Source organism: Paroedura picta, chromosome 14 (assembly GCF_049243985.1).
Source record: "Paroedura picta isolate Pp20150507F chromosome 14, Ppicta_v3.0, whole genome shotgun sequence".
Classification (NCBI taxonomy): Eukaryota; Metazoa; Chordata; class Lepidosauria; order Squamata; family Gekkonidae; genus Paroedura; species Paroedura picta.
The window spans coordinates 12,519,432-12,539,232 of record NC_135382.1 but is presented as its reverse complement, the minus strand read 5'-3'; the positions used below and the strand labels follow the sequence as shown (position 1 = coordinate 12,539,232).

General features: G+C 50.9%; 1 protein-coding gene across 1 annotated transcript in view; it reads left to right on the top strand.

Annotated features, from left to right (window-relative positions):
* DIAPH1 (diaphanous related formin 1) overlaps window positions 1-19,537 on the top strand; it is a 112,962-nt gene extending 93,425 nt beyond the window's left edge. The window contains exons 27-28 of the mRNA XM_077310851.1: window positions 4,445-4,531; window positions 15,279-19,537. Coding sequence (XP_077166966.1) covers window positions 4,445-4,531; window positions 15,279-15,451 — 260 coding nt within the window. The 3' untranslated portion in view covers window positions 15,452-19,537. The remainder of the gene's footprint in view (window positions 1-4,444; window positions 4,532-15,278) is intronic.
* Window positions 19,538-19,801: the final 264 nt, after the last annotated feature.

The following is a 19,801-nucleotide window of genomic DNA, read 5'->3' as shown; positions in this document are numbered from 1 at the left end:
GGAGGGGAGGGGCTCCCTTGACTTCTCAGGTACCTTTTCCCTGTGCCTGCTGCCTTTTGCCTTCCCCAGGAGAGCTCAGGAATGTTTCACTGAAGTGGCCCCTTCCGATTCTCTTATCCCCACCAGTTAGCAGGATTTTTCTGAGCCTGGCTGCTTTACCCCTTTGCACGTTTGGAACAAACATGTAAACTGAGGATGATTCAGTCATGCAAGTTTCAAGCGGACATCTCTTTTTAGACCTTAACTTCAAAATGCATCGAAATCCCTCCTTTCTGCAAATCTCACTGTGCGCAAGCTGGCCTGGCTGAGTCCTGAGGGCCGTATCTGGTGGCTGGCTGTCTCTTCGGGGGGTTGTGCTGCTAGCCCAGCCAAACTGCTCTCTCTGCTACCAAACGGCATTCCTTTGTTAGAACATATGGAGTCAATTATTGCCCCTGTCTGCTTATTTCCTGCCTCCCTCAATTTCCTGCCAGTTATCCCCCCACCCCCACCCCCTTGAACAGCCTGCAGTTGTGCTGAGTGACATGAGTCCAGGGGTCTCCTCGCATTCCTTCCCCCTTCCCCCCCCCACACCTCTGGCTCCAGTTACTGTGGCAGAACAGGACTGTGTGTAAAATGACTCTAGAGAAACACTTCTGTTCTAATGCAGGGGTCGAGGAGAATGGAGATGTTAATTCTGGAGCCACTGGCGCTGTAGCCACGTTATTTCAGATGTATTAATGCCGCCAGCTGTTTGCATGCACATTTTCCACAGAACCAGGAATGTGGGGCTTAAAGGTCCTGTCAGAGGAAGGAGAGCAGACCGAAGTGGCAGCCAGATTGGAGGGGGGGGGGATAACTGGGGCGGGAGGGGGGTGCTGCCTTCATGCCCAGCTCTGTGTTACAATGCTTTTGTGCTTAGAACTCTCAGCCGTGGCTTCCCTGAGACGGCTGCCAGCATTCAAACATGCGCCTCTCTTCCATAATTCACGCAGGCATCAGTGCCGCTGGTGATTTTCCTGCCCTTTTTGTGCACTTAAACATTATAAAATCGCTTGCTATTTATAATCCCCATCACTGACTTCCACCTGGCTTTTAGCACTGCAGCTTCCTCTTCCATTTCTCCAGCCTCTTCGGGAACTGAGCTTCCCCCCCCACACACACACACACACACGTTCCTTCCTCTCCACCCCCCTCATCACAGCCAGGATGACTCACTAGCCGATGGCTCATCCAGGCTTGTGCTTTCCCTCCCTCCTTGCCTTGCATGTTTATTGTCAATTAGCCATGTGGTGTATTGATTGATTCTGAGCGGTGGTCCTCAACTTTGTTGAGCCTTTGGTCAGTTCGGGAGCTTTGGGGAACACGGATCGGGGCCCACCACATAATGGCTGCTGTGGGGGCTGAGGTCAGGCGCAGAATGTTGAAATGTGATGGGGACAGGAGGTCCCCCCCCCCAATCCAGAAGTAAGGATGCCAGCCTACAGGTGGGACTTGGGAAGTCCCTGGAATTACAGCTCATCTCCAGGCAACAGAGATCACTTCCCCTGGAGAAAATGGCTGCTCAGAAGGTGGTGGATTGCATGGCATTATACCCCATGGATTGAAGTCTCTCCCCAAACCCTGCCCACTGCAGACTCTACCCCCAAAGTCTCCAGGTTTTTCCCCACCTGGACCTGACAACCATACCCCGATAGGCTGTTCCTGCCCCATCTAGGCTCTTCCAAAGCTCCTTATTTGGGGGAAGAAGGAAGTGGATGCCGGGAAACACAGCAGCACAGCAATTCACCTGCATTCAAATTATCTGCCCGAGAGGCATGGTTTTGCCCAAGTCCCTATTTGCATGCAGTTGGCTTGCATAAAGGCCATTCAGACCTGGAGGAAACCGTCAGGCAGCACAAGAAGGTCATCCCAGCCTCCGTACTTGAAGCAGCTCTTTCCAAGGCCCCTAAACTGGGTCTGATCATCTGTTGCTACTTGCTCATGCAATCATTGGCAGGCACGCCCAAATGCAGGGGCTTTCCCCGTGGGAAATGGGCACCCATGACTCTGTGAGGAACATGAGTTCAGCCAGGCAGCAAGATATTTTTCCCTCTGACTCCTTGGCCCAAGCAGCAAGCTGGAGAATGAATAGGATGGCGTGGGGTCTTACCTATGCCATAATCAGGTGCCGTCTTCGGTAGGCTTGATCCTTGGTGGATCTTTGACTCTTCCTCCCCCCACCCCCACCCCCGCCCCTGCCAGAGAGCCCAGAAGGTAGTGGCCTCAGTTTTCCTTCCGTTGCTAGCCCTGGAAAGGTTGGTTCCTTGGCTTGCAGTCCAATAGCATTCCTCAGCCTTTTCAGAGGAAGGAGATCACTAAATGGGCTGAATTCAGAGTGAAGCCAGTCATGTTCGCCAGCAGGCGGCGCTGTGGACAGTGGATTCCGGGGCTGCCCGAAAGCGCCCGGCAGATGTTCTAATGTGATTTTTATGGGGTTATGTTTCACTGGGAGCAGTCGCCATGGAAACCGAGATTTGCAGAGCACCCGTTGTAAATTTGTGGTTTAACGCTTTCACGGCCAGGCCAATCCTACGCAGTCACATGGGAGATGAATGGAGAGCGCAGGGTCTTTTTTTCCCTTCCTAGCAGAAAGAGCTTTCAGAGACTTCAGGGAGGCTGGAGACCAGCTGATGAAAGCTCAGGGAACGGATGCATTTGCGTGAAGAATTCATTCTCCCAAATCCTTTTTTCTTTTTTAAGTGCCACTGAATCCACACCACATTCAGTCAAAGGAGCTGGAGGGTGTTATGGGCTGTGCCCTTTCCAAGGTGCCCTCCCTCTGCTCACAGGTGGGCGGAAGAGGGCCCTGATGGTGCCGGGGTGATGCCTGCTCTGACATGTGGTCCCTGGGCCAGCCACAGGCTTGTTGCTGGGCAGAGGAGAGCATCTGGGAGGCCGGGCTAATCTGCTTAGTGTCCAGAGCACTGCAGAGAGTGGAAGGAGATTAATGGGGCTTGGCGCTTGTGACCCGGGGGCACAGATCCCGTCAAAGCGGCAGGCAGCAGCGGAACAGGCTGGCCGCTGGGCCAGGACCCCGTCTGGGAAGATGCTGGGGAGGGTGAGATGCTGTCCCAAGGGGATGATGAAGGGCCCAAATCCATCTGAGTACATGAATGGCAAGAATGGGCTGTACAGCCTCGCCCCACGCCTCATCAGCCCTAGACAGAAGGGAGGGGTCCCTGGGGGAAAGTGAGCGTATTATTTGATTTCTGTAACCACCCCTCTCATCATAGCCATCTCAGGGCGGTTTACATCAATTCAATAAAATGAGCTGCAGTAGTTTTAACCTTTAAAAAGTTTTAACAATTAAAAAGTTTAAACCTTTAAAAATGATGCTGCCACACATAGCAATCAGCCAGTCTGCTCACTAGTCATTCCAGGGTGGGAGAAGAGGACAGAGGAGGGCCCCGATTAATGATGTTTGGCAGATTCATCGGCCCCAGCTAAATGCCTGGCGGAAGAGCTTTGTCTTGTAGGCCCTCTGGAACGGTGGCAGTTCCTGCAGGGCCCCCAGCTCTTCCAGGAGCTCATTCCACCAGGTCAGGACCAGAACCAAGAAGGCCCTGACTAGGGGTGAGCGCTTTGGCTTCATTTGGCTGCCTTGCACTCACCAAAGCCCGAGGCAGCGCATAGGTGGCCAGCGGCGCAGAGAGGAGGGGCAGTGGTGGCAGCACGCCAGCCAGCGGCCGGTGCCCCTCCTCTCTGCGCCACAGCACTGGCCACTTCGGGCTCCAGTGATTGCCGAGGTGGCCAAACGAAGCCAAAACACTCACCCCCTAGCCCTGACCCTGGTTGAGGCCAAACATACATCTCTTGGACCAGGGATCACCTGCCTGCTTGCATTGGTGGAGCAGAGTCCTCTTTGGGGTGTATAATCAGTTAGGCAGGCGCTTAGGTATTCCCCAGACTGTGGATGGCCTTCAACCTGATCTGGAATTCAACTGGAAGCCAGTGCAGCTACCTGAGTACAGGCCAAATATTTTTTTTTGGGGGGGGGGGGCTGCTTTCAGGACTGTACCACTTTAGACAACAGGTGGAGAGTTGCGTGATGTGAATGCTTCTCCTTGACAGATGCCCAGGTTGGAGGTGGCTCTCCTCATTAAGTGAACTTTCCGGGTGTATTGGGCTTTTTTTAACCAAAAGAGGCGCTTGGATGTGTGATCTCCCACCCCCTCCCCACAGTCCCCTCCCGTCTGAAATGGTCTGAGTCACGTGATGCCTATCCATCTTTGAGTTTTGCCTGAGGAGGATTTCTGTCTTGCATCATGATGTAGGTGAAAGGGACTGGAGAGAGGAGGGTTCCCTTGGTGCTCTGTGCGGGCAAATTCAGAGAGGCTGCCTTTTGCAGCTATAACTGTGGCCGCAGGGAAGAGGGGTGCTGTCGGCAGAAGCCTCCATTTTATTTTCTCTCCTGCTCTTGCAGAAGGCGATGAAACGGGCGTTATGGACAGTCTACTAGAGGCCTTGCAGTCAGGAGCGGCCTTCCGTAGGAAAAGAGGACCACGCCAAGGTAAGCGTCGCTCTGAACTCACATCCTTCTGGGAAGCAGAATAGGATTTGCTCTTCCAGCCTTTCTGTCCACCAGTGGAAGGAACTCTGGGTGGAGAGGCAGAACTTTGGCCCCTGGGAAGGACTTCCAGATGCAGCGGACAGGACTGGGCAAGAGTGGTGAATTACAGCTTTAAAATATTCCCACACCACAGTCAGGAATTGGAAAAAGGAAGCCTGCTAAGACTTTATACCAAGGCGGTAGATATGTTTGGAACTGCCTGTGTCAGGGGTGGCCAAACTGTGGCTCTCCAGACGTTCATGGACTACAATTACCATGAGCCCCCGGGAAAATCTGTAGTTTCCTGCCTGATTGCACTCTTTGTGTGTCCTGGAACTTTGCAGCAAACCAGGTTTGGGAAGGATTGGAGAAAAGCCCAGGAAAATCTGGGCGGTGATGGTGATTGAATGTACCTATGAGGAAAAGCTGAGGGACTTGTGAATGTTCAGCCTGGAGAAGAGGAGGTTGAAAGGGGACAAGATTGCTCTCTTGAAGTATTTGAAAGGTTGTCACTTGGAGGAGGGCAGGGAAAGGTTCCTCTTGGCAGCAGAGGGTAGGACCTGCAGTAATAGCTTTAAACTATTGTAGAATGGTACCAGCTAACAATCGGGGGGGGGGGGGGGATTCACAGTCAGAGTAGGCCAGCAGTGGAATGGGCTGCCTAAGGAGGTGGTGAGCTACCTCTCACTGGCAGTCTTCAAGCAGTAACTGGATGCTGGATGCTTTAGGCTGATCCTTCATAGAGCAGGGGGTTGGACTTGATGGCCTGTATGGCCCCTTCAAGCTCTATGAGAGCCAGTTTGGTGTAGTGGTTAGGAGTGCGGACTTCTAATCTGGCATGCTGGGTTCGATTCTGCGCTCCCCCACATGCAACCAGCTGGGTGACCTTGGGCTCGCTACGGCGCTGATAAAACTGTTCTGACCGGGCAGTGATATCAGGGCTCTCTCAGCCTCACCCACCCCACAGGGTGTCTGTTGTGGGAAGAGGAATGGGAAGGCGACTGTAAGCCGCTTTGAGCCTCCTTCGGGTAGGGAAAAGCGGCATATAAGAACCAACTCTTCTTCTTCTTCTTCTATGCTTCTATGTTTAAAAAAAAAATTATAGGCCCAAAACCAAATAAAATTATTCCTTATCCTCAGATAAAGACTGTGTGCAACCCTGACCATACACGTTTTGGCTAAATTACTTTCTTCAGCAGTCAGACATACAAATTGAGTATTACAAACTGGCTCCAGACTTTGAACTAATCAATAATTTTTAAAAAGTTGGATCCAGTTGAAATTGCTTTAAAATCAATAACTGTGACTCAAGACAGAGATATAACGTAGATATAATATGGAGACCTCTTATAAATAACCTTCTGCACTGATTAAGTACACATATTTAGGATGATAATTCTACAACATACCTTCCGATCACAGTCCATGGAAAGTAAATCCCAGAGGCAGTATGGGGCCAGCAGTGCATTGTGGGAGGCAATCACTGTTAAGTCCTACGGCATACTTTTACCCAGTTTTTCAACCTGTCACAATCATCCTGTTTCCTGATTCTTCTTCTGCATATGGTACCCCTCCCAGTTTAGTATCATCTGCAAATTTAAAAAGCATCCTTCACCCAAATCATCTGTTCTACTTAATATTTCTGGTAAGGTCTGGGAGGAGGAGCTGGTCTCATGGCTTAAGTGCCACTCAGCACTTGACACCCACTCAGGGTGGCTGTCCCACCCCTGAATGCCTCACTTCTCTCCAAGAGGATGATGAACCATTAAGAAACAACTTTTGAGTGTGATCTGTCAACCAGTTAACACGTTTTGTAACCCGCCACGAGCCTTTTAGGAGTGGCGGACTAGCAATTTAAATAAATAAATAAATAAATCCATCTACCAGTAATAGGATCTATGCTGTATTTTAATAACTTGTCAATATCATGTGGAACCTTATCAAAAGCCTTACTGAAATGGAGATAAACTGTTCAGAGCATGCCCCTGATCTAGCAACTTTCTCAAAAAAAGTGATAAGGTTAGTCTGACATGACGTGTTCTTGAAAAAACCATGCTGCCAGCATGCTGCTGGGAGAGGCTCATGGGAATTGCAGTCCATGGTCACCTGGAGAGCCACAGTTTGGTCACCCCTGTTCTATGGCTAGTCACCAGGGCAGCACAAGGAAGGGACTTTGGGTCTTGCTTCCCACGGGAACTAGCTGACAGCTCGATTCAGACATCACACCAAATCCTGCTGTGCACCAAAGACAGTTTAGAACCCAACCCATGGCTTGAGCCCCAGTGTGCCAGAGCAACAGAGCCACCAACCACAGGAACAGGGAGGCCAACCCACCCTACACCATCACCTGGGCATTTTTGTCTTCTAGTGCTTCTGGCCTTGGCCAACTCAACTTGGCTGCCATCTGTGGGAGGGTGGGGCCTGGGCATTTCGGCCACCCTCTACCATAGAGCTTCTGTAGGCATTTCTTGTACCCTTTGGCCTGTGCACAGAACGTTGGTGCATTGGGCTGAGCAGAAACTGGCCTAGTCAAAGGGGTGCCTTTTGCCCCTGTATGAGGGGCTGCGTTTTTACAGGGCCAGGCCTGTTTCCAGAGTGGCAGACCCTTGGGAAGAAACCAATGTGGTGTCTGTAAGCCCCGCCTTCCGGTTTCCTGTGAGCTCCAAGCCACAGAGTGAACGAGGGCTCCCTTTGTGAGCTGTGACAGACTGATACTGATGAGTTATCCAAAGAACATGTTTGGTTGTGTCCCAGAGGATTTGTTTGCTGAACTAGTGCATGCACACACACACACACCTTTGAGAGAGTCCCTCCTTTTCATAGGCTTTGAGGGGGGCTACGTCACAAACAACCCCCGTCCCTGCAGCAGACCGTGCCTAAGCCCCGTCAGTGCTGATCTTTGACTCCCATTTTGCTGAGCAGCAGCTGTCCCTATTCACTCCAGGCGCTGGCATCTTCTCCTTGGGCTGTAAAGGAATGAAGAAGCAGACAGGCCCCTCGGGCACCGCTGAATAGCTTAAAGGGCTTTTGTGGGGCAAGTCAGCGGGGAGATTGTTCCCGCGAGTCCATTAAGAAAGGGGAGCAGACAATGCCCTTGTGTCTGTCCTCCCGGCCTGCCATCGTGACTTCAGCCTGGTGACTCACATGGCTGGCTGCTTTTGGTAGCGCATCTTTGTCACCCCCTTGTGCGGTTTTCACATCCTGGAAGCCATCTGCTCCTGACGGGGAGACAGAATCCAGAATGTATCGATGACCCCACCTTCTGCCCTGGGCAAGCTCCTTCTACGTAGCCCATACAAACCTGGGGAGGGGGGCACAGTCCCTGCTATAGGGGGCAGAGAAGCAATACTTGCAGACCGAAGCAATGGGGAAGGGGGGGGGGGGAGTGTTTTGTTCCACACAATTAGGGGCATTTTAAGAAAAAAAATTGAAATACACGCCATACTTAATTTGTTGTTCCATCTAAGCTCATTTACTACTTGAAGAAGATGAAATGTATTATGCATAACTGGGTGCATAACATTGTTCTGTTTTAGTGGATCTATGAAATTTTAAAATACAAAGGGAGTCCTGTTCAAGCCGTAATTGCAAACATGCCAAGCGCTAGAAGCGGAGCAGGAAGCAGCTGCGTGGTTTCGTCCTTGCCAGTTGGGAAAACAGGGGGGGGGGGAATAAAATAAGAGCTGGAAATAGTAGCTGTCAACACGGAGCATCTTTATTATCTGAATTTAGAAGCAGTGTCCTAGCAGTCAGTGCTATCCAGAAACTGTCTGTTTTAAAAGAATGCAGAAAAATCAGCTTCCACATAACGAAGCCAGACTGCTTAGCATGGCTGGGTTATAGTTGACATTGTTTTGAGGGTTCAAACTGATGGAAAGAGTATCCTTCTCAGGTTTTTTGTCTTCCCTCTTAAGGAGCTGGGGTGGTGGGGGGAGCCCACTGGCTGCTCCCTTGCCATGAACAAGCCCATTGCTGGGATTGCCGGGATCTGACCTGATCTAGAAACACGCTGATCTGCCAGGACTGGTTATATTCCTATGGGGACCCTTGACTATAATGGTCTCTACAGACTGTAAAGGAGCTGTAAAAATTTGGCATTCCTGTATATTACGGCATCCAAATACCATACCAATATTGGCATTCTGGAATATTGGGGGATACCAATATTTATCACACTCCCCTCGTCCTGTTGTTGGCCATTTAGAAGAACTGGTTGGCCCCTGTGTGAGACAGGATGGTGGACTAGATGGCCCTCACTGGTCTGACCCAGCAGGGTTCTTCTGATGTTCCTTTTTCCACCAATATAAAAATCAGCATTTGGTTGATTTTGTGTTATCCCAGGATCTGCACCTATTTTGCTTGGGGAAATGCTGTTTGTGGGGCTATCAAAGGAGCTTTTGTGCAAGTGCCAGAGGGACAGCAGGGCGTTCGGAGCTTTTTTCCTTTCAAGCTGGTGACCTCTGGAAGCTCAGCGAGGACTTCATTATCTTCAGAGTCCCATTCAGTTGAAGTTCAAACCTGTTTTAGAAATGAAAGAGCCCTGGATTTTTGGAAGAGTGCTCCCTTTGGCAATAATTGTTGGGGCTTGTGCATAATGTCTTGTGCTTTCCCCCTCCCCAGCTGATTGAAAAGAAAGAGGGAGAGGCTGTTGAAACCAGGGATCCTCTCGCAAGCACTGGTTCCCTCCAAACGAACCGTCGATTCCTTTAGGTCAGGGGTAGTCAACCTGTGGTCCTCCCGATGTCTATGGACTACAATTCCCATGAGCCCCCTGCCAGCAAACGCTGGCAGGGGGCTCATGGGAATTGTAGTCCATGGACATCGGGAGGACCACAGGTTGACTATCCTTGCTTTAGGTAACTCCAATCCAAACAAAAATATATGGGAATTGTCCAGGCTATTGCAAATCAACAATAGATCTTTTTATTTCTTCTTTTTATAATAACTCAAAACTTTTGTAATTCATCCAAAATCATAACAGAAATAAATCACAACCAAAACTGGTTCCTAGGTAAATAGCTAAAATCATGGAGAGCTGAGAGCCCATGTGATAATTAATATGGAGCAGTGAAAATATTAAGAAAATACCATGAAGGATCACAATCACTGAGGAAGTTTGGGAAAACGGGATATTATTTACCTAAGAACCCATTTTGGTTGTGATTTATTTCTGTTATGATTTTGGATTAATTACGAAAGTTTTGAATTATTATAAAAAGAAGAAATAAAAAGATCTATTATTGATTTGCAATAGCCTGGACAATTCCTATATATTTTGTTTGGATTGAAGCACTGGTTCCCTGCCTGCCCCCAGCCCCACTTGAGAGTCTTGCCCACCTGAAGTCCATAGCCAGCCCCAGAGAGACCTCTCCAGTGTGTGGTCTCTCCAGCTTGGCTACACACAAACTGGTTCCTGTGCTTTCCTCTTCTTGATGCTGACTCTGTTCCAGCAGGGATATGACTGAGTCCCCCTTGCCTGTGCATGCTGTGGTGGTCCTTCCTGCTGCTGTCTTGCAAGACTCTAGAGTTCCTTTGTCCTCTTTACTTTCATTTGTGGGCTGCTGGCTGCAAGAGCCGGATCTGAAGAGATGCCCTTCTCCCCAGCCCTCTCCTCTGCTGGAGCTCAAGGGTCAAAGGCCCAGTTTACACAGAGCGCTCTGTCCCTGCGTCCGGAAGTGTTTCCTGCTCCCACCGATCTTTTGAGCCAGGGGTCATCTGCTGCTCCCAAGCATTCTCCTCAAGCTGTCTGACAGGCACTGCTTTTATTTCCTTGCAGCTAGTTCTCTCGGGTCCCTTTGCGAGGCGGTGAAGGAGACGTCAGAGCGGGTAATCCGTGGGCATGTTCATGTTCCTCTCCCCCCCCCCCACTTGTGTGCTGTCGGCAGCGAGGATCGGAGGAGGAGAGAATGTCACAGGCAACCTCGGATTCAGGGCTCCACACTGTCCCTGGGCCAGTGGCCTTGTACCTGATTGCCACCGAGCTCATTTAGAACTAAAAGAGGCATCTGTATCTTTTGTTAAGACCAACCAAAAAGACCAAGAAAGCAGGGCCTCCACAACTCTTCAGCAGGCCGTGTTTCTTTGGGATGGAGGGAAGGATGAGAATCAGGCCATGATGTGAAGGCCTTTTGCCTGCATCCTGACTGGGCCACCGGGTGGGGCTGGTACCAGATTGCACCTTTGGCCTTGTGGAAGGAAGAAGGCAAAGCAGGGTCCGGTCTCCAGGCCAGTGGCTGACCAGATGTTCCTTAACACCAAATGGAACACGGGGTGCCTTTAAAGGGTAGGAGCTGAGGGCAAGTGTGGCACTCCTTAGATCACATTTTCTCAACCAGGCTTCCATGAAATCCCCAGGGGTTTCTTGATGGCCCTGGGAAGGGTTTCCTGGAGGGCAGCAGACATGCAGTCTGAAAGCTCTGCCCATGAGGCTGGGAGTTCAATCCCAGCAGCCGGCTCAAGGTCGACTCAGCCTTCCATCCTTCCATGGTTGGTAAAATGAGTACCCAGCTTGCTGGGGGGTAAACGGTAATGACTGGGGAAGGTACTGGCAAACCACCCCGTATTCAGTCTGCCATGAAAACGCTAGAGGGCGTCACCACAAGGGTCAGACATGACCCGGTGCTTGCACAGGGGATACCTTTACCTTTACCTATATATATATATATATAAAGAATATATATATATATTAAGAATCGGATGATATGACCATATATGGTCATATTGACCCACCCACACCCTCCCAAAGTGGCCAGTGACGGGCCTGGAGGGGATGGGAAGGGGAGGGGCCCCGGGTGGGCGTGTCCACAGCCTTTGTTGAAAAGAGCCAGAGTCCAGTAGCAGACTTAGCAAAATTTGGAGTAGAGTAGGGGCTTTCGTGAGTCATTGCTTCCTTCCTTCCGGTATCTAAAGAAGTGAGTGGTGTCAAAACCTCCTCCCCTGCCACAGATTTTGTTAAGGTGCTCCTGGGCTCCTGCTCTTTTCCACAGCTGCAGACAAACATGGCTGTCCATCTTGATCCATCTCTGTGGCTTTGGTTTTGGGATTTTTCCTTTGGACCACCATGGCCGCTTGGGACTTCTTCCCCCAGCCATGTTTTCTTTCTGGCCTCCGTGAGGACCTGGTCTGTATGGTTTGGTCAGTCTTCCTCCTCCTGCTGGGCCTCCCGAGGCTGGCTGTCTCTCCTCCTTCCCATCCCTCCTGCCTGGCATGGGCAGTACTTCTGGCTCCAGTACCACGAGTGATCTGTCCCCCCGGCAGTCTGTCCAGCTGGCACTTCCATTGACTTGTCATTGCTTGTTTCACCATCATATCTGTCTTTCCCGCGAATTCTGCAAAGGAGCTAACAGAAAGCCCTCCTGAAAGAGGGCTTTTTCAAGAACAGGTGGGGTTGTGATGGGCTGACGTTATTAAGACAGTTTGCAGATTTGGGGGGAGGGGAGTGGGACAGTGGAGCTCAGGGTAAAGAACTCCCACCGGAGGTGAATTGCGCAAGCCTGGCTAGGCCGGATGGTGCAGTTGTGTTTCCAATAGCAGACGTGTACGTGTCAGGAAGGCTTCTTTGCCAGAGGGAAGCCACCTCCGCTGGACCTGGGGGATCCAGCCCATTATGATGTGCAGTTCCCTGCAGCTGCCTTACAACACCCAAGCGTTTGCTTGTTGGTTTACGATGAGAACTATCCTCTAGACCAGGAGCAGCCAAACTCCAGATGTCCATGGACTACAGTTACCATGAGCAACCTGGCAGTGGCTCATAGTAACTGTAGTCCATGGATATCTGGAGAGCCACAGTTTGGCCACCCTTGTTTTAGAGGCTGCAATCAGGAGCAGGCAAAGGGTTGGAATGTCCATGTCTCCTCGGCTATTTTCCCTCTCTTAATCGCCCTCTTCAAGCTGTTTTTCTGTTGGCTCAGAGAGTTCTGTTTGCTTCCCATGGGGAGAGAAAGAGCCTGGAGGGGATGATTTGTAGAAGAAGAGTGGCTGGCAAGGGGAAATTGCCTAGACCAGGGGTAGTCAAACTGCGGCCCTCCAGATGTCCATGGACTACAATTCCCATGAGCCCCTGCCAGCGAATGCTGGCAGGGGCTCATGGGAATTGTAGTCCATGGACATCTGGAGGGCCGCAGTTTGACTACCCCTGGCCTAGACCGTCACACTTGCCCTTCCGCCACCTCCGGCTGCCGCCTCCAGGAGCTTTTCCTTTAACAATCGTAATCTTCAATGATACATTTTCAAGCCTGCTCGAGTTAGTTGGGCCTCCACGCGATATGTGTGGTGTGCTGCTAATCCAAGAGCTCTCACACTTTTTGAAGCGGGACCCACTTCTAAACTGATAGTTCTCAGGGCCCACTTGCATAATTACTCTAGTCTCCTTTTCCTCTTCCCAGCATAAAATTCAGCAAGCCCACTTGGGTTAACATTGAACCGTCTTATATTACGATTGGCAGCTTTGTCCCTTATCCGGAGGGGAACCCAAATATCCCTTGGAGCCTCCCCTCCCTCCTCCCCCTGTTCCTCTTTGTGCCCTCAGGGACCAGTCTACTTTTAGGTCCTGACCAAGAGTCCAAGAAGCCTTGGTCTGCAAACAAGAGGGGACTTAGACCCTGCAATATTTGGGAACGCCACCATCATAGGTTGAAGACTTATCCATTAGCTTAGGAATTCCCCACCAAGGTTCTGGGGATCCCTAGGGTTAAGTGAGAGCTCCCCAGGGGTTCCACGTCCTTTCCCAGAAGTTTGGATGGCCACTTGCCTCACTACACATCCCTGGAGCCCACTTCCCTCATTGCTGTACAGGCCTAGTGTCTTCAGTTCATCTCCCTGAGCGCAAATGTTTTTTCTGAACGTCTCTTGTGTGAGCAAGTTTACTATGTGATGCATGCACACGCAGTACGATGCCATAGTGTAAAAATATGTGTACGTTGCATGCTTTCTAGTCACTGTGCATGGTCTGGAAGGTGACTCTGCATGTAGACAAAGTGGTTGTCATTGCAGACTGTCCTTTCTTGGCATGCCCGTTCCTGTTGTCATCTGCTGTCTTAAGAGCTTGTGACAAGCCACATATGAGTGCTGCGGCTTCTCTCCTCCTAGCTGGCCTTCTGAAGCTGAGCCTCAAACCCACATGGGCTGTTGGGATCTATCTCTAGCACCATGAGTGCTCTTCACAGCTTCACCAACGCTTCTGCCAATGAATTTGGATGCCTGTAGTTTTTCTTTTAGTTGTAACTGGAAGGCACCATTGGTTGCATTCTTGTGCCTGAGAAGTCTGTAAAGGCCTGGAACAATCAGGCAGGGGGCAGGGCAGATTCCTAGAACACCATTATCTCATTCACCGTTCACAAGGCCAGGAAGCACTGTTTCTGAGAATTGTCTTTCTGGCCACAAAGTCCAGTTAAGAAGTTCTTGAGCATGTCTGGACACCCCCAGCAGTGACGTTGAGCACCCACTTTAGTGCAGGGGTAGTCAACCTGTGGTCCTCCAGATGTTCATGGACTACAATTCCCATGAGCCCCTGCCAGCAATTCATGGGAATTGTAGTCCATGCACATCTGGAGGACCACAGGTTGACTACCCCTGCTTTGGTGTTGCGGTCAGATACCCTTCCTGGCATCCATCTCAGGGGGACCCTGTTCTTCTCATCCACAGACGACGCTGTTGTTGACTGTTCTGATTGGCTGGGAACTTATCGGCCGCTGTTGTCTCCTAAATCACTTCCTCCCAAAACAATGTTTCAATATATAAGGGAAGGGACTAAACAGACATATACAAAGCAACTTACCTTTAAACTAGGTGACAGGGGAGTTCCTAGAAGGATTATTGAGTTCCTATATAATTCACTGGCCAGTCTGTCTGGTGGATGAATTACAAAGGAAGGGGTCCAGGGTGGGGCTAGAGTGGAGGAAGCAGGAAAGAGGAGTAGGGGTGGTTGCAAGTTAGGCAGGTCAGGGTGGCTCCTCGGTGAATTGCCTGCCTTAGGAGAACGGAACACTCCATGTGGGGGGCTTTCCTATTCCTTCTCCTGCTTCTTGAGGCCCATTTCCTCTGTCACAGCTCTGCCCCCTTCCTCGAGTGCACCTCGTGGCCCCTCCTTTGAGGCTGCAGCCATTGGGAGCTGCATCCATTGACACCATTGAGTCCGGTCCCTGCTGCTGTCTCAAGGGAAGACGCTCATTCCCAAATGGGAGTCATGCCGATGAGGAACGGAAAGGAGGCTGAGCTTCCAAGCTTCGTTGGGTTGGTCCAGTCTGTATACAACCAGACGATCTGCTAAGATGCAGGCTGCACAGGCCCTGGTATAGTGGCAGGAAACTTCGGGGTTTCCCAGGAGCAAGAGCCTTGTGCTGTGTCCAGACTGCAGGTAGGATATTTGGTTCCAAGAGTGTGAGATGGTTTGAAGGGAGATGTGAGCACTCATCTCTTTTTTGCCTGTGCAAAGCCCATCGGGTCCAAAGCCATCTTGCAGCGAAAGAAATGCACATGGACTCTTCTCTCAAGGCCCTCGTTTCTTTGAGCCACTGTCCTTTCTCCAGTCCGTGTTGCAGCATTGAATATTGATCTCAGTTCCAGCGGGAAGGAGGGATGCAGAAGACAGAGAAACTGTAGGGACAAGTGCAGCAGTCAGGGATGCCAACTTTGGTTAGGGCAAGCAGGGGGGAGCCAGTGCCTTTGCTGTTGTCACCTCTTTGTTCCTTCCCTTCCCTTCCTCCTCCAGCAAACAGAAAAGTTGGCTGCGCTGTCACCTCACTGCTAGCCTCGGAGCTGACCAAGGAAGACGCTCTTGGGGCAAAGGGCAGCAAAGCGCTGAAACGGGACGGAGACGGGGACGCCCCAGATGGAGAAGTGGCCGACGAGACCACCAAGAAGGCCAGCAGCCGTCAGAACTAGGGCTGCGCCAGGCTGGGACTAAAGCCTGCGGCGCGCTTTACAAAGGAATCAAAGCAACACTGCGTCACTTTGCAGCCTTTATTTTTTTGTGTGGGGGCAAGGGGAGAGACGCACGGCCCTGATCTGCTCCGCTCCCCTCGACTGTTTTTGCACCACCTTTGGGCCTGTGGTGATCCTCTGGAGCTTGTCTCAGATTTCCCACCTGCCTTCTGCCTTTTGCAAAATCACAGCCTCTCCATTTCAGCATGCCTTGTGCTTGGGACTACCCTTCGACATGCTGCTGTGTCATCTTGAGAGGTGAAAGCAAGCCCAGAAAGGGGAGGCCGAAAGCCAGAGCCCCACCCCTGGGTATTCCTCTGCAATGCGTGTTGCCAAAGTAGAGACGCAACAAACTGCCTTAAGCAGGGTTCCGTTTTTGCCACTCTTAACTGGGGCTGCTTGACCCCAAGGGTCTTTTCTCACTGGATTCTCCTCCAGCTGTGCTGGAGTCCTGACCCCTGGCCCCAGCCATCTCTGCTCTGTTGGAGGAAGCCTTGTGGGAGAACAGAGACAGAGTTCGGCCTCCCTGGCTCCTGTGCTTGCAGGCTCGCCTTGGCCCTGCTCTCTGCCGGCTGCTGGAATCACTGCATCGCCGTGGTGACGGGGCTCCACCTGAACATCACCCCCAGTCCTGCCTCTCCCTGCTCTGTATATCGAGATGATTTTGCTGCTCTCTCGTGCTGCTATTTCTGCCTTTCCGCTTCAGCCCTTCCTGCCACTGTGGAAGCAACGTCACAACGTGGGGTGACCCACGCAGAAGGGAAGGCCGACGGTTAATGTGCTGCGTGCTGTGTGTGGGGCGGGGGCTGCACCTACCTCTGCATGCTGTTGAGCCACGAGGAATCCATTTTAGGCTTGTGTGCTGCTTGGCCTCATGGGGGGGGGAGGGCTTTCTCTCCCCCAAGGGAAATGCTCCCTGCGAACCCAAAACTGGGGTTTGTGATTCTCCACTGTGTAACATTTGCACAGGACTCACCACTGGAAAAAAAGTACAGTCTCGTGTTTTATGGCATACTTGTGTGATTTGGGACTCCATCAGACCAACTTGCTGCCGCTTCTGCCTTGTGCCATACAGACCAGCGTCTCCAAACCTCCCTGCAGGGGGAGCCTCTCAAACCGAAGAGGTCACCTTTCAAATGTATCTATTTTTCTATGGGATTTTGTTTTTAAAAAAAGGAAAGTTTGTGAATGTGTGATGAAAATGACTGGAAAATATGCATGAACCTGGAATTCTGTCCTTGCACTGGGTGGCCCCCTCCTGTAATGTTCTCTTCCTGGATCAGGAGGTGACTGGCCAGTGTCCCTCCCACATTAGGGAGGGGGAGGTCTTAGCAGCTCTTCACGATCCCATATGACATTCCTGCAGGCAGAAACACCACCCCAACTATACCGCATGGACCTGGAGCCTTCCCCATCAGGCGTGTGGCAGAATCACGGCCTTGGTGTTTGCCATTTGGCTTCTCATATGCTCTGTGCCAGGCCTGATGCTTGTCTGGAGAGAACTGGCCAGCATCAGCGCCCTCCAGAGGAAGGGGCCGAAAAGGGTCCTCTTCCCCTCTGTCAGGTGCTACCCTGGCCTGTCTGGGAACCACTTAGTTGTCCAAGGTCTTGATTGTTGAGCAATAGAGTGTTGAAAAAAGGACCACACCCAAAACCTGGCTACAGCATTTTTCATTCCTTGGCCACTTAGATGAATGTAAGAATCCTGCTCAATTTGTCAGAATTAATATATAAGTTATATTTGTTTGTCTCTGTGTGTGTGCATATATGTTAGAATATCCAGAATGTGGCAAAAGTTTAACATTCATCTGCACATGCTGTGACAATCCCAGATGAATTTTGTCATCATCTACCCCATACCAACTTGTCTCTCTGGATGTTTCAGACATTTCCTGGGATGGGGGTGTTTTCAGCACATGCATGAGAAAGTGGGTATTCACCAAGTTTTGAATCATTACCATAGCATATCATCCACGTATAAAGTTTTGAATCATTACCATAGCATATCATCCACGTATAAAGGCCTCAGGTGTGTCTGGCACAAGATGTACCAAACTGGGGGCACCTTGCTCCTCCCAAGCAGAAGAGGCAGCACCTAAGAGCTTTAGCCATGCGCACATTGCGACTAAGCTGGCTTGCTCAAGGAGGATTTGTACCTGAGAAGCAGCATCCCATGTGCCATTTTGGAGCACGGCAGGTGGGGCATTTGTATTCCAGGAAGACGAGCCTAGTACAAAGCATGGGGCCCACCTAAAGTCACATTTTGGCTCCTATCCAGGCTTCAAGCATTGCCACTGCAAAAGCTAGGGGTGGTGCGACCTTTTCCCTGGGATCATTGCATTGACACTGGTCAGGGAGGGGATCACAGAGCCACATCCCAAGGGAAGGTGGCACCTTCATCACCTAAGCATGTCCCAGACAAAGATCTGCATCACGGCGCACCAAAGTCAGGCCACACTTTCTCCCCAGGCCTGTTCCCAAGGCATGCCACTCTGTCTTGTGACACTCACATTGCCATAACTGGTGGCTCTGGAAACTGCTGCAGAAGAAACATGCAAGAAACTCTGTCGTGCCATCACCATACAAAGCAGCATGTAAAGCCGTTTGAAAGCAGGCAACGTGCCTGTTAGGGCCCCGAAGCACTGCACAGAACACTTGTGCTGCCAGACAAGCATGGACATTCTATACCAAGCAGTGCCTCACCTGGCCAAATTGTCACATGTTTGTTACCCCTTCTTCACCTTGTGCTGTGGCCTATTTTAGGAACGGCCTTTTACGTGGTCTGGCAGGACTCCTCCTCACCCCACACCTTGAAGCACCAAGCTTCATAGACAAACGGAAGGATTCAGGCCTGGAGTAGTCAGCACCTCCTCCTTTTCCAAAAGGGGAAGAGGAAAAGGAGCCACTGTCTTGTGGGCTGCTGTTGCCTCCCTCATCTGCGTTGGGGTGACTCTCCAGCCCAGACGTGTCCCTCCATAAAGTCCGCCTTTTATCTGGGACTGGATGGTTCAGCTGTATTTGGGAACAATTTAATCCCATTGCAACTTTAATTTCCATCCGTTGGAAGAACCCCCTTTGCTAGAGTTTCCATAACCGCACGCTTCGTGTTGGTCCTGGTTTGCCAGAGGCTTGCTGCTGCCAAGTTGGCTCTGTGGCCATGCAAGACATTGTAGGACATGGCCAAAATGAACCAAGGAGGAGTCTGAGGCTGGTCCACCTTTCCCTCTGCATTGCACTGCCTTATTTTCCTCCCCCAGCAGCAGAGATAACCAAGAGACCAGGGTGGGCACACACTTGTTGTGGCCCTTATTAATATAGATGCTGGCCAGTAACTTCATCTGATGTGTTCACCGAGCGGGTTTGACCCTGCTCCTGTAAGATCATGGGTGGAAGTGGGGGCCATTCAGCTTCCAGGGTTCACTTTTGTTCCATGTGCGTCCATGGGGGTGAATCCGGCATTTCGGCCCTTTTAAGCGGGGCTTGGATGGACGCCAGCCTCCCAGCCACAGAGCCCCTCCCATTCCCCCACCACCACCACCCCAAGGTGAGAGCTATAAGCCTGTGCTATACGAGGATGCTCGGGGCAAGCCAAGCAATAGGAGGCCTCTCCTGAGCTGGGAGAGTTTCTAGGCCTTCCGGGGGGTGGGGGGGCTGATGATACAGGAAGGTGCTGCTTCTGCCCCAGGGATCGTGGCCCACGTTTCCTCCCTGAGGGGCCTCCATGCTACTGTTCCCACTTACCCTTCCCCCACACCAAAGTCGTGCCAGCTGCCGAGACCACCTTGGCCTCTCGTTCTTTTTTTTGTTCATTGTAATTTTGCTATATTTCATAAGAAGATTATAATTTCTAGTGTATATGAACCCTCATTTCTTCAAGCAACATTGTGGCACTGGGATCTCTCAATTTTTTTTATTTTTTAATGTAATTTTGTTAAGTTATATTTCACAGAAATTATAATTCATAGCATATGTGGGTGTTTCGGGGGACTCGTGATAGCAAATTATTTTGTTCTAAAATGTTAATAAATTTTTTTTATTTGCTTCCAATATGTCCTTCATTGACTTACCATGGCAGCGATTCACCTGCCTGGCCTGTTGTCAGACTATTAGAGCAGAAGAAGACCCAAAGATTTGCAGGACTTACGGTGCTGTGTTGTGAATCAAGTCATTGGTCTCTCGGTGCTGCCCGAGCACCTTTGCACCTGGAATTCCCATAAACTGCATGTGGGACTCCCTGCTCCCCTCACTCTGGCTGCCCCCCAGTTATGAACTAGAACACGGGTGGCCAAACTGCGGCTCTCCAGATGTCCA